This window comes from Nipponia nippon, unplaced genomic scaffold, assembly GCF_047370975.1.
Source record: "Nipponia nippon isolate SJK-2023a ecotype South Korea unplaced genomic scaffold, ASM4737097v1 scaffold_5, whole genome shotgun sequence".
Classification (NCBI taxonomy): Eukaryota; Metazoa; Chordata; class Aves; order Pelecaniformes; family Threskiornithidae; genus Nipponia; species Nipponia nippon.
In genome coordinates, this window is record NW_028262369.1 from 87,944,878 (window position 1) to 87,960,039 (window position 15,162).

General features: G+C 42.8%; 1 protein-coding gene across 3 annotated transcripts in view; it reads right to left on the minus strand.

Moving 5' to 3' along the window:
• Positions 1-15,162, minus strand: part of SEMA5B (semaphorin 5B) — a 278,168-nt gene that overhangs the window by 52,500 nt on the left and 210,506 nt on the right. For all 3 annotated transcript variants that reach the window (XM_087732767.1, XM_087732768.1, XM_087732769.1), the window contains 3 exons: positions 11,606-11,741; positions 7,751-7,958; positions 5,355-5,562 (listed from right to left, as the gene is read on the minus strand). In XM_087732767.1, the coding sequence (XP_087588893.1) occupies positions 5,355-5,562; positions 7,751-7,958; positions 11,606-11,741 (552 nt within the window). The remainder of the gene's footprint in view (positions 1-5,354; positions 5,563-7,750; positions 7,959-11,605; positions 11,742-15,162) is intronic.

Genomic DNA, 15,162 nt, shown 5'->3' on the forward strand with positions numbered 1-15,162 from the left:
AACCAGATGTTTAGTGATTTATTCTGATGTATTATTGGATACTGTGGATGACAAAAGATTGGGCTGAGCACTCTCCTTTCTGCCTATGAAGTCTTCCAAAGCTTTTCAGCATTATTGGTGGTACAATAATTAGCTAATTCCCTTAATTTTGGAGAGGCCATATCAGCCAAAGCAGATGGAAATTGATGATTAAGCTTTATCACAACATTTTTGTAGGCTGTTACCTTTCCTTTTGCCTCTATTTTTAAAAAGATGTTCAATGCCCTGGATATTTTTTAAAACTTTCAGGGAGAAGATTTTCAAAACAAAATCTGGGCCAGATTTTCAACAGTCTCAGCTCAGAAGAAGGGGCTGGATTTTCAAGGTCTTTGATGAACAATCTGGCATCAACGTCGCCTCAGCGATCTGCTGGATGCTGGGCTCCACTAAACAAGAGTCTCTGCTTTGTTCCTTCCCCTACCTCGTTTACCATTTTCTCTCCCACACTTTTTTTTACCCAACAATAGTTCCTTGTTTGTCCTTCAAGGAACTATCGACATTCTGATGAAGAGGTCAGAGGATTTCCAGTCCATATTCAATTCACTCTTTCTCCAAAACTGGTACATTTTTAGATCTCTTCCCAGGCTGTATTATTCCTCCAATTAAGTTCCCCAACAGTTTCACTCCTGAAATCTGGTAATCCTGTAATTCTGGTTTTGCAATCCTAAATTCAAGTGCTTCATTCCTTTGTTACAGAGGATTGTGCACCATATAAGGAGTAAAAAAAAAAAGAAGAAAATAACAATAACTACCAAAGCAATCCTCCATGCCATATCTCAGCCCCTTTAAAGCGTAGTGTGGACGAGGTACAGGGACCATGCTTGGAGCTCCAGTTTTGCACTTTGGAGAGAGAAAGAGGGCAGAAAACTCTCTGCTTCTTTACTGCTGACCCTTTTCTTCCGAAAACTCCCTGAAGCCATTTCAGGAGTTACTCACCTATATGTACTTAGTTGTCTGATCACTGGCCCAGCTCTATTTAGAAGTGCATTGTGTTTCTCACACAGATCTCAAGTCAGCAAATAAGAGTACTTGTCAGCTGAGTCATTTCTGCTAGCTTTGCATTAACCACCATGGCCAGAGGGGATGTACGGCAGAATTTAGGCCAAGAAGGAGGGCAAAAGCTCAGCATCACTCAACAGCAAACTCCCTGCAACCGGGTCAAAAAAGCAGGCAGAGTTCAAACAAGAGCATGTCATAGCTGCATGCAAGAGGATCTGGCTCTCCCCATAGCCTCGGAAGCAGGAGTATCTCCACTGGCATGAGGCTGACCTGAGGTGGCACTCGCACAACCTGATGGGACACCCACACGTAAGCACAGCACGACAGGGAGAGGACAAGCAAGCCAAACTGTTCTCAGAACCAGTTTTGTACATCCCAAAATTGCAACCTGCATCATGCAAACTGCAAATTTTACGCAGAAAACCGAAGGGGGGAAGAGGACAGAATGAATATCAACATAAAGTGCATTAAAAGAAACTGCTCAGGACAGGGAGAAAAGGTGGGTATTCAAGAGACCCTCTGGTCTCATTCCCAAACACATTTTCTTTTCCTCATTTGAATGTGTAATCAAAAAATGGCTACAAAATCACTCCACGGCCCACCTCAGGGCTTCTGTCTGCTCAAAGGCCCACAGTCCTGATGCTGCAAAGGGGCAATACAAAGAGATCACAAAGTGTTCCCTACAACAACCAGCTTCATTCTCCTACCTGTTTGATTGCAATTCCTAAAACGAATAATCTCACCCCACTCTGAAAAAATGACTAAACTACCCCCACAGATAGGCCCCACCTGAAAATAATGGTCCAGATCTGAAGTCCTCACCTCTCTCAAATTCCGATTCGGGATTTTGTTCAGACATATTCTAGAGATATGGTGGTGTCCGTGATAAAGCTGCAGTGCTGGCTTTCCAAATATCCCTTCCCAAAGCTTGGGGGCAACTTGAGGCAAAAATCCAAGCTCATTTGAAAATTGCAGGGAGGTTACAAAGATTTCAAAGCCATGCAAAATCCAGCAGCAAGCACAGCCAAGCTACCAACCAGCAAAGCAGCCTTCAAAACACGCTGCACGTTTAAAGGGCTTGTAGGTTTTGCTCGCCTTGGACATCTTCCTAATAGTCTCCAGCGAGAGCGGGGAACGGTAGCACTGAAGCACAACAGGAAAACACATACACAAGGCAAGGTCCCTGCAGCCAAGTCCAGCCTGTAAATTTGGGCAGCTGACATTACAGATGTCTTCCTGTTGCCCTGTTGCTAAGACTGGCTGTTCCGAAAAAACAGATTGAGACAGGTCAGTGGGCACACACAAAACACTGCTCAGACACCCAGAAATATATTGGGTCAACGAACTACATCAAGACATGGGGCTGAGTTACTGGTCACCATTTAAGAAATTAAATTGGTGCCGTGTCAATAAACAAACAGTAAAGGAGATGGCAGAAATCCTTTTCCCTTTCCATCTCTTCCCGTCACTGCTGTTTTTCCCTCTGTCCCATTTCTGAGCCTTGGTACCAAGCCCCAAGGTTTTAAAGCAGCAGAGCAGCAAGGATAGCTGGAGGGGATCAATGCTAGGATCAATTTTCTCTTGACACATGATCACCCATTCCAGGGAGAAGGGAGAAGGGAGGGTGAAGGCAAGAGCTCTAAGTCAGCAATCGAGAACCCACATCAGCCCCCAGGGTGTAAAAGGCTGCAAAGTTTCCTGATAACATGAGGCACAGCCAAAGAAAACAAACAGTGTTGTGGTATTCCTGCCTGGGAGGCACAAATTCTCCATCACCTCTAAGCTTCCTCAGCCCCCATCAAAACGATTAGATTATAAAAACTGCTGAAACCAGAGCTTTTCAGGGAGGCCAGCCGAGAAGTCACAGCACGGCAAAAAAGTAAGCGGGAGGTGTTGTAGAGGTGGGAGCCCTTCTTCCCGTGGTGGCTGTATATTGGCATGTATTAAACATAGACATAACAATAAGCAATAAATCACAGCCCAGGAGAAGTGCCAGGTGGAATGCACTGGAGGAAATTAAAACATCCTTCTCGATATAGTTCAGTGTTGAAAGAAATACAAAGGAGGCCAAGTTAACTTATCACCTACATAGCCAGGATGCTAAGGGGAAAAAAGGGTTCCAACATTTGCAGCTGAAAAATTTGCAGTTGAATAATTTCCTACAAAAAAAAAGCTTTGCTTAAAAATTGATAATAATATCACAGATATGCTTTTAAACAAATATATAAATAATTCCCTTCCTTGGCTTTCCTAAGTTTTCTTCATTTTTCCTCCTTCTTTCAAATGCACAGTCCCTCCACAAGACTCAGCCATGGGCAAAGATCCATTACAATGCACACAAGTACACTACCTGGCCAGCACCGAAATTCAACACATTCTGACCTCCCACATAGCCAAACGTATACACTCACCATGCTGTCAGGAGACCCTATCTTCTGTACTTTGGTATAGCCCAGCAGCTAGCTTTAATTGCCTAAAAGTAGCATGAAACTAGTTAATGGAGGAAGAGTTTGAGTCTCCACCCCCAAAGAGCTGGACTGCTTCCTTATTGCACTGAAAAATGCCTCCAGAAAGTTAGTTTTAGAAAAAAAAACCAGCATTGGTATACAAGCTTCCCAGTAATTTCAGCCAGGACTCAGTGCTGTACAATGCATAAAACTGAGGCTGCTTGTGGCCACCAGCGTGCAAGGGAACCTCTTTGGAGCCAGGTTTGTTTTGCCGGGATAAGGCTATAGGAGCAGGGGACTGCGCGGCGGCCCTCAGGTCCTAAATAGGTGGTGCTCCCGTGAGGTACCCCCACCGCCTGCCCTCCAGCCGCTGCTGCTTTTTCCCTGCCTGTCCCTTTTTTAGACAGTTGAGCAAACCTCCACCACTTGAGTTTTAATGGAAGTGTCACACAAAGTACTTACACAGGCTGAAACTGGGACACGATCTATAAATTACCAGAAAGCTGAACTCAGGATTAGGAAAGAAAGAAAAGGAAGAACTCATTTCTCTTGAAACTGGATCATATATATGTATACACACATAAATATTCTCAAACTGAAAATCTCCAGGACAGCCTGAAGAGGACAGCTGTTATGTTCTACCTTTTAAAATCTCTGCTTTTAAGGGCTGAGGACAGGATGGCATTTTCCAGCTGTGGTTCTCTCTCTCTTACTAAACACTTCTGTGTCAGCCTGTCTGTATAAGCAACTAAACCTTTACACACTAAACCTTTCTGTGTCAAACTTACAGTAACGACCAAGTTATATTTTCTGAAAGAGATAATTAAGAGGTTCAGCAAAAATAGAAAGAGCTGGCATTTTTATATTTAGACAGACATGAATTTAGTACAAGCTGATAGAAAAACTCTACTTGTTGAAAATAAAATGATGGTGACATTTTCTATATCAATTTTTTTGGCAAGAGAACAGGGACATCTTGAAGTAGGCCATGAAAGAGGGAATCCGTTTAGACATTGATAACAAATTCCTTCCTCTTGTCTAGCACAGAGGACATCAGTTTCAGACAGAACTCTCATCAAGGAAAGCAAGGCAAAAACAAGAGAGGAGAAGGAAGAATGTTTTAAAGAGATGTAAATAAGCAATTACCCGCAGCAGACCCCACTACACACCCAGGGAGATAATTTGAGCGTATGTCTCAATCAGTTGGTATCACGCTCTTTCACCTGCTTAAACGGGGGGGACACCATTTGGAGGCAAAAACCTTCTACACACATTTCTGGGTGGAAAACTGCTCTGACAATTAAAAAAAGTCTTTCTTCCTACTCCCTTTAAAAGGTACAATCAAGGCACAGAATCTATCCAGGTGTAAGAGGTGTCACACATAGTTGAGATGAGCTATTGGGTTCCAAAAGCAGTAACAAGTTGCCACGCAGCCCAGCCCTGCCTCATCAGATGTTTCAGAGGTGATCACTCAGATAAGCCAGGATAGACTGGCTGCAACCCAAATTCAGAAACCTGCAGCCATGCTGCCAATAAGAACCAACAGCAAAACACATGGAGTTAATCAAAGCAACACTGAAATGTCAAATAAAAAAAAAAAAAAAGTAGTAGTAAATATTGCGAGTCCTTCCATGGTAAACACACAATTAATTCCTGATGAGGATTAATTAATATTTACAAAAAAAAACATTGCTCATTCTCATTGCTACTGTCATGAATGTATCTATCAGGAGATGCACTTCCAACAGTGTCTTTTGTCTTGTAGTGATGAAAAAAAGCATTTGAAACCAAATCAGACTGGAGTATGTTTCCCTGGTGCTTTTCTTTTTAGGCTGAAGTGGAATATATCAGAGCTGTAAATTTGCTTACCCTTCTGTTCTGTACATGGAGCATCTCTCCAGAGGAATTTTTAGCACTCCGTTATTTAAGCCCACAAAGAGCGACCTGTCGCTGTGCAGGATTTGGAGACTCTTGATTGCTTCCTGTTGACCGTCAGGAAGGATCTGCATTTCCTCTAAATAACAGCTCCTCAGGCTCCTGTTAGTGGTAGAAAGGGCCTTCAAGATGGTGCCATACTCTAATGGAACAAGAAACAAGGCACAAGTAAATCTTGGAGGCGTTGACTTCATTTCATATCTGCCTAAAGAGTGAAATATTAACGTCATCTTTACCCAGCTGCTTTAAACCTAGTTCTGGGTCACCCGCTGCCCATGGTAGAGAGCTCCAGCTACGTGGTTACAATCCTCAGCAGTTCTCAGACATTACAGAAACTGTCTGCAAATGCATTTTAATGGGAAACCAGAAGGATGTGGACCATCTGGAGAACGAGTACCTGGAGAAATTTCCTAGTTGGAGCACTGAGGCAGAAAAGAGTCTGGTCCCATTACCCGTGAGTTATACAGCAAGGTGACCTGGGATAGCAGGGATCATTTCTGGTGCCTCAAATCTATATTTCTTTTCGTTTATGGAGCACATCAGTGAGATTTGATGACATGACAAATGACAACAGATGCAGCGGCCCTGCTGGAAATCTCAGAGGCCCCTGTAATGACTGCGTGGGTCACGGATCTAATTGATCCTCTTCCTGGAAGAAGCCATCCTGCCAGCTTGACAAGGGGATGTTACGGCATGAGCAGTGCATACGCAGAAACGTATATGTTTGTGCTCACAGTGCTCTTACCTAAACGATTTAAAGATCTGATAAACTGTGGAAGATTTATGCTGGGGAAAAGGGGGCAACCACACCATTTTTCATTAAAATCCCAAAGAGGTCTGTCAGCCCCGATTGTTCCTGAAGCTTAATCTTCCTATCCCGATAACTTCCGTATTGGTGCCAAAGCTCAGCAATTTACAGTGGTGGGGTTGGCTGCCATGCAAAGCTGCTCTTTCACTTAGGAGGGAGGGCCTTAAGTGTGGAACAAGACTGAGGCCCAGGTTTGGGCTCGGTTTGTCTCAGGACTGGGTTTGTATTCAGGACTGCCTCTGGACAGGGCTGTCTCTACTGAAGCATTTGACTGGTTTAAATGTTTCAGGTCCACCAGAGCTTACTCTTCAGTCACCACTAACCAGGGCCAGAATGCAAACATGAATAAGGAGGCAAGGTTATGGCAGTGGACTTTTCTACACAAATGATACGAGGCAGAAAGTATCCCAGCTTGCTCTCAGGCTTTGTAGCTGGGACTCCTCACTTAAAATATCAAGATACCAAAATGGCAGAACCATGTTGTATTTCCGTTTAAGTACAATCTTCTCATCATAATCAATGTCCATGGAAGCTCCCACAGTGAGAAGGTTACTAGAACACATCCAAGATGATCACTTTTGAAGTAAGTGGTGGTAAAAGTTAGATAAATTATGACACAGTGCTGGAAGGTGGTAACACAAGAATGAGGCAATGTCTCTGCATTCAGATGTGAGATTAAACTAACACTTATGGAGGCAATCCATCTTATTCTAAAGTCAAAGCTTCTGCAATAGAGGATAACAACATTATACCCATGAGGCTGGCCATATACTCTGATTAATCAAACTATTTAATTTAACCTCTATCATTAGTATGAATATGGGCTAAGACAACCATTTATAACACTTTGCCCTTCTTCAGCATCTTTCATTTATCCAAGATATCTGTGCTTTTCAGAAGAGGCAATGTGTCCTGCTAATTAGAGGATGGCAGTAGAAATCAAGAGACTAAATCATATACTTAATTCTACCACTGGCTCGCTATGCTAGCACAAAAAAGCACTTGCCTCAGCTTCCCCATCTGCATTACATTTCAGTGCGCATGCCCATTCCCAAAAGCACTGGGAGTCATACACCAGTAGGCTCACGGAAGTGCAAAGAAAGAAATAATTAAAACCTTGGGCAAGCCTCGAGGTTAAGTATTATTATTGCTTATTTAGAGATTAGCATGTCATAGTGCAGATAGGCAACTTACGTGCACAAAACCACAGAGCATTTCAGCGACCTTTGCTCTTCTCCACTGTTATGTATTAGTCTGATTAGTTGAAACATGTTTTTATAAAAGGGAAAAAAAATGTTATTGTTGTTCTTAAACACAATGTAGATTTATGGTCTGCTCACTTGGGACTCTGCCTCAAGTCCTCCATCCTGCTTTTAATTTGCTCAGGCAAACTAATTTCCATGCAGTTTTGTGCCAAAATGATATTGAATGACAACTGTATAATGATGTCACGACTGAGCTACTAGGGCTGCTAGGTCTATGAGCAAGTGGAGGGAACTTTCTTAAGCCCTGATGCTCTTACCTGTCCCAATATACATCACGTGGTAGAGAGTATCCTTCCCCTGAACAATATCAACCACCAGTTTGGAAAATCGAATGCTGTCCTGCGTCACATAGGGATCTACTGTCACCGGCTGCACGACATCGTTCATCAGGAACAAGCGCTGTGCATCCTGCAGGACTCTCTCCGTCAGGTTCTCGTTTGGGCTGTCATCACTCAGCGTCCCACACTAAACATGGAAGATTGAACTTCAGCACCTGCATTTTCTCCCCACTCCAGCAGCCCAAGACCAAATCCTGAAATTCTTCTGGAAACCCATGTCCTGTTGATTTCCTGCAGCGGTGGGTCTGTGTGGGGGTCACAGGATCAGGCCCTTAGCCTGATCTTGATCCTTAGCCTAGCTTTGGCCTGTGGCCCGCTCTTTATAAATGTTTCTCCCAGCTGGTCCACTGACCAGTGATGTGGTGTTTCATTCCCGTGTGATACCCTGGAGCTAGCACACCAGAAGGGCATTAACAAACCAAGGAGGAAAAGAAAGAATTAATGCTAGGTGTACAAAGATGTAAAGCTAGCAGTGGAAAGAAAGTTTTTGTGATAATCCTTGAAGCTTTTCAAATCATCTTCAGGCTCTACCTGGCATCTCAGTCTGTACAATGCACGAAAACTGGAGGTTAAAAAACCTGAAAAATGAGTTGGTTTTGCATTGAAGGACTCAGCTCACCACATTGCTTTCCTCTTATGTGCTCCCATTTGAATAGACCCCTCTGGCTTCATCTGAAGCAAGGCAGGTTAGTCACTAGCTACCCCCTCCCCACCCACAGCTCTTCTATCCTCGCAGTGAATGGCAGGTCAACCGGTGTCCATCCATCCTCCAGTACCAAGGTGTGCACTGAGATAGGACTCAATGCCCTTGTCCATCCAGAATAGGGGGGAAGAAAAGAGCTCATCTTTTGTCTTTTAAACACCAGCGTAAGTCCTACCAGATGGACAATGCATTTTAAGGCCTAAGTTTTTATCTCACGCTAATCTCTAGAATCCAGCATTTTTAAAAGCCGGTGCAAGATTATATGCTCCATGCAGTTTTGTGGTCCATGTCGGTAGCCTGGGCTGGATCTTCACTCTTCCCCAAAATGCCATGCATGGTGGGCAGAAGATTTATAACTCCAAAAGGCAGCTGGGTGACTGATTATTTATCCTACCCAAGGCCATGCAGATGTGACCATCCAACCAATTCCTCATCCACTGAACAGTCCATCCGTCAAATCCGTATCTCTCCAATTTAGAGAGAAGGATGTTGTGGGGGACCATGTCAAAGGCCTTACAGAAGTCCAGATAGATGACATCACTAAGTGATGCCCACACATGACCAATTTCACTAGAAAAAAATCCACAAATTTCTTTTCCTTCATTTTGGGTCCAGATGTTTGGGCTTTCCTTGGAAGAGAAATTAGTATACTGTGAATTAGGACGCCAATTTACAGCATTCCAGCTACAGAGTACAAATTTCCCATGTGCATACCCTCAATGTGCATACCCTCAATATGCATCAAAGCAACTCTTTGCAGTGTGGCTGCCTTTCCGAGGTGCACCATGCAGAGCTTCTCTTACAACGTGCTAAAATGAGTTGACAGGAATTTAGCTCACATTTACACAATAAATATGGATCCTAACAGCTGATGTACTAAGCCGTACAATATTTTGGAGCTTGCGTGAACTAGGTGAACAGGGTGATACTCATTCCCACCACCTATAAACATGGCCACTTTTTTATCAACTTTAGCATCTTCCTGAGTAGCCAGACTAAGGAAACATCAGTGGTTTTTTGATGTGTCCTCAGGCAGGTTTTAATGTTTTTTCTGTTGCAGTGGTCTTTTTAATTTCACGACTGCCTCATCCCAAGTTCTAAACAGTTTTTAGATCTCTCTCTTCTGCTGTCTCCTATACTCCTGGTTTACACTACTGTCTTGCTTTGGATGCTTTTCTCCCCACTCACTTTCCTTTCTAGAGCATCACTGAAGGAGGGGTCCCAGTGGCAGGAATGTCATTGTTGGTTTTGTTTTCTGTTCTTGTCAACTCACAGATAATCCTTTTGGTCTATTGGCAGCCTGTGTGCTGACACAGCATCCCTCTGGTTTGGTTTTATTTTGTTTTGTTCTAATTTCCTGATTATCTGCATTGTCCTGATCCTCTGTATCCTTCACTATTTCTCTTTCCTCTTGGCAAGAAAAAAAACTTCTGGCATCCTTCCCTCATCTTCCTTTGTGAACACTCAGGCAAAAAAAAATTAATTTAATTTTTTTTGCAATATCTGCCTCTTCTGTCGCTAAATTACCCTTGTCATCTCCTAAAGGCCCTTCACTGACCTCTTGTTCCTCCTGTACTTGAAAAACATCTTAATCTCTTCTTGCAATCTTCCTTTTGTCTGCCACATACCTCCTTTTCCTTTCCGTATTTTCCTCTGACTCTTTTCTTTCATCTTGCTGCTGCAATCTTTGCACTCCACATTTTATCTCATACTTTTCACTACATGGAAATGCTTTCCAAAGTCCTTTTCTATTCCTCCTGGGTTAGCCCAGCAAGGAACAGAAAGTCCTTAATTCTCAGTTAACCTTAATATTCCCTTTAAACTCAAAAAAAAAAAAAAAAAAAAAAAGCCTGACCATGTTTGCCATGGCTGGGCCTTCAGCAAAGCTTTGTTTCTTGGTTTTGAGAGCACCAAGCTGAGGGGGTGATTGAGAGTCCAATCCTGTCGCACCTTGTGCAGGCAGAAGCCCTCACTCAGATGCCATGGGGGAATTCAGGGGGAGAAGTCAGGTTCCTCAGCAGGAACCCAAGCACATCTCTGCCTGCAGCATGGGCCTGCTGCCCATCTGCTCTTGCTGTGATTTCAGGCAACTGCAGGGTCCTTTTTGGAAGGACCTTGACATCATCAGCTTGAAGGCAGATGGCATTTGCAGGCAGCCTCAGCACCTTTGTCATAATAAAGGAGAGCTGGATTCACACAATCGGGCTGAAAAGATTCACCATGGGGAAGCGAGGACAGGAAGACAAGTCCATCCTCCTTAGCATTCCCCAGGTGGGAAGGGACTGAGCTGTAAAATGGGCTCATGCTTCAGAAGACTTAGGGTTGCTGGGGCTGTCACATACTCTGCACTGCACTGACTGAATCTGGGCATAAAGCAGCTGCAGTTGTTCTATAATTTTCAAATTGGCCTTAACTCATAATCCTGGAAAACTGCTCATTCATTAAAAAAAAGATTTTTTAAGACGAGAAGGAACCACTGTGACCATCCTCACGTGTCCTCTTCCACCAGTTACTGCTGCAATGTGTCCATAATTTCTGCCTGAGCTACCGTGTCTCGGGAAAGACATCCATCTTGCACTGAAACACTGGTAGCCTTCGGGGCCCTATCAAGTGACAGAAAATTCATCACATCCTTACACAGTCACAGTGGTTAATTACCTTTCTTGTTTAAAAATATAGGTTGTCTCCATTCTAGTTTGACTTTGCCCAGCTTCAGCTTTCAATCCTTCCCAGTTTCGGTGGGGACATGCCTCTATGTCCCCTTGTGAGGATCACGTTCTCAGAGTTCATGTGTCAGTGATGAGCATAACAGAGATTTAAATTATTCATTATTATAAAAAATCTGAACATTCTTATTATCGTTAAAACCATTCAATTTTTGCTGTGAATCCTGTGGTCTCAATAACACGTGGCAAGGAGTTGCACAGACTAAAACGCTCATAAACGTGGAGAAATACAATTTATCTGCACCATGGGCCTACCTGGAAAAATGAGCCCCACACAAATCAAACCACTGGAGTGACAGAACGTAAAAGGGACTGGAGTAAACTGAAGAGCAGCAGCAGCAGTACCTGGAAATTAGGGATGGGGTTTAACGTTGGCAGCCAGGCTGATCTTGGGTTTTCTTGGTAACGGAAAGGGCCATTAAATGCCTGAGTAATGGCACTCAGATTGAAGGCACACACTGCTGAGGCAGCTATGCTGTTTCTAGAAAAGGGGAGAAAAAAATCAATTTAATCATTAGAACATTGACATTTTCATCATAACAGACATCAAACTCCACTCAAATAAAATACATGTAAATTGCTAGGTAGATGTACAGTGATACCAATCTCACAGGGAGTAAAAATAAATAAATAAATTGTAAAATGCAGATGGCTTGCACGACAATTTTGAGAATGAATTTTAAGCTTGGTTTTAAAATGTCTGTGATTTAAGGGCTACGGAAGCAGTTCTGACAAGAAAGGTGAATACAGTTTAATTTGCATGGATTATTTGTGTCTGCTTTTGTTTTTTTTTACAACCCATCTATCTTTATTGATTACAAACAACCTAATTTTTTATCTCTTGGTGTTTCTCAAGGTGAAATTCTGTTTCTACAAGCTTCTGAAATCTTTAGCTATAAAATATATCCCCTATTATTTATATATATATATATTTTTATATATATATAAAAATACACGCATGCACACGCATACAGGGGAAGGGGAAGGGAAAGGGTGACAGTGCAAACCAGGCTGGTTGTTACAGCAGCCCAGTATGCAAAAAGGTCTTGCTAATACGTGAAAGCCTCTGTTTTCAATGATCACAGTTCACTTCTTTGTGTTCCCAGCTGGGAACAGCATCTGTCTCGGGCAGGCTGCTCACCAGGCACGCACCAGCCAGGGGAGGCACGGCTAGGGAAATGCCACTGTAGGAAGGACTCTTTGGGAGGGAATTTGTTTTAGGGATGCTCTGCTGTGCAGTCAGACTCGCACACAGATCAGTCGGCCTTTGCTGTCCCATTTCAGTCACGGAGGACCCATTTCTGCAAGGTCCTGAGCAGGCTCAGCTTCTTTTGCCTCAAGAGGGTTGGGGGGCACCTCCCAGATGGTGAGGGCACCTCAGGGCAGCCAGCCCAAAGAGGGACGTTTGCTGAGTGCTAACCTGAAATTCAAACCTGCTCCCAGCTCTCCCCTTCCCCCCTGCTTTTTTATTTAAAGGAAAAGAACAGCATTTAGAGAAAAAGATATCAGAATAAAACTAAAAATAGGGCTAGCACAAGAGACTGACTCGTCACGGTGCCTTTTAAATAACCCAAGGCCTTCTGTATGTATCTTTCTGCTAATTAAAGCAATTTGAATTCTCTGAAAAGAACACTTTTTTTTTTTTTTTTTTTTCCTAAAGCAATAATTACACTCTCTTGCACAAAAAAAAGCCTTGCTCCACAATCCCAGGCTGGAAAGCAGAAGAACAGATTATTTCACAGCATATTTCTTCCAAGCAATACAACATCAGGAAGAATTTCTTGCTTTGCCTCCCATTCTCCGCTCCTACCCCTGCCCCTTCCATCCCTGGAGTGATGGAGTGGCTCACTTTGAACATGTCAAAGCAACACCGGGCGAACCTTTCTCCACTTTTGTCTGAACACCACTGACGCAGTGCATGCTCACAGACAGCAGCTCTTAAGACAAAGCTAATGATGGATGACAAGTAAATGCCTTGAGGCACACATGGGAAAAAAAAAGAGAATGAGAAAGAAAATGAAAAAGGAAAAGAAAGAATAAAACCCCACTAGTCTAACAAAAACACTTCTTTAAAAAAATGAAAGGATATTTTTAAGGCCCTGCTAAGGACTCCACAGTTTAGCCCTTTCCCCTGGCTAGAGAGAAGAAAGGAAAGAGGTTTTCCATGAATCTGTGGCCCGTTTTCCTTTCCATCTGTAGCCTGGTGTATTTCCCACACCTCCCTATGAAAAGTTTGATCCCAGTCTCAGGCCAGTGACAGCAACTTGTGCAGCTGGCCCCTGTGTTGTCCTGGTGTGAAGTGCAACCTCCTTTATTCCCACCTCCTACTTCCAGTGATTAACTAGGTGGTTTAGAGAATGGGCTAAGTTCAAGGAGGTTTTAACATTGTCACTATTACCTCCCAGAAAAATTTTAATAAAAGCTTCTTAAATATTTCATCAGCAGCTTCCCCAAAAAGCTCTCTTTCCCATTGATTCAGCTGGGTATAACATAACATGAAGCAATAAATCTATATGTGGGTGTTACCACAACCACTAATACCCCTTTGTTATAAGATGACCCTAAATGCAATAAACATGATCTTTCCAAAATAAAAATACCTTTAAACAAAAAAATCATAGTTTTGCGGTGCATTGGTATTCTGTTATAAAGAAACTCAGACTGGAGCATACATCACCTCTCTTTGGTATGCAGAGCTCATGCAGCATGATATAAGTCCCAGTGGAAGTTAAAATAATAATTACCATTATTTCTCTAGTCGGATGACAAATTGGAACATTTTCTCTTTGAACTCTGAAAAAATCATCATGTTGTAGACCCAAAACGCTACTTGACCTAACTTCAGCTATTATCAATAACTCATTTTGTCAATTACACAAACGTTACATATTATATTGTCCTCCGAAGATACAAGAGAGAACATACACCTGCAACATATGAAGAGTGACTTAAGTGTAACCCAGAGGAGACGGGTAACACTCATCATGTCTCAGTTAAACCTGGGAGACAGAAAGAGCAGACAAGAACTCTTCCAACCAGAGGGAGCCTATTATCTGCCCCCTTATATTCAAAAAACTATGTCAATTCGATAAATATAATACGGTTACTAATAATTTTCCCATTTCCAACTTCTGTTCTTGGGTGGATGAATGAACAAATGGATAAATAAAACATTATCACTATGGGCACAGAAGTCCTCTCTGAAAAAAAATAAAAAAGTATAATCTCAAATGCCTGAAGCAGTAGCCAGGCTTCTTTTTAATGCTCAGGAAGTTTGGCTAACATCCTTTAAATGTCTTCAGAGAATGACTCATGCTTCTTTCAATCCCAGGACAGATTTTCCCCAGAGTCCACAGTCAAGGTGCAGCGCTCAATCATGTTTATTTTTTCTAGTTGCTTCTCCAGTGGCCCACTTTTGGCTGATGTTGGCAATGGTAGTGCAGAAACAAAACATGGAAGATGGATGAGGGTGGCCAAACACTTACCTACTTCTTGGCCTTTACAGAGCGGGAATAACATTTGGGCTCTGTTGACTCTCATAGTGAAACTCTCAACAGTGCTATGGCTCAAGAAGTTGGGGCTGATGCTGTGTGACTTCAAGGGCTGAAGTTCAAGCCCCGTAACACCAGCAAGTGACACATTAAAATAGGAAGGCCTGTACTTCAGTGGGGCTTCACTTCTTTGGTTTGCTGTGGGCTTCTTGGGATCAGACCCTTATTCATATTGAACAGTACCCCATCGCACAAAAAAAAACAACCAAAGAAGTTGGCTACCCAGCATGAGAAAGGCACTTTGAGTGTTTCTCGTGTGGAGTAAGATTTTCATTCCCTAGTTTACACGTCAGGATAACACCCCCCTGGAGAAATGTATTATTGAAACTCAATACCATGCAGACTGGTTAT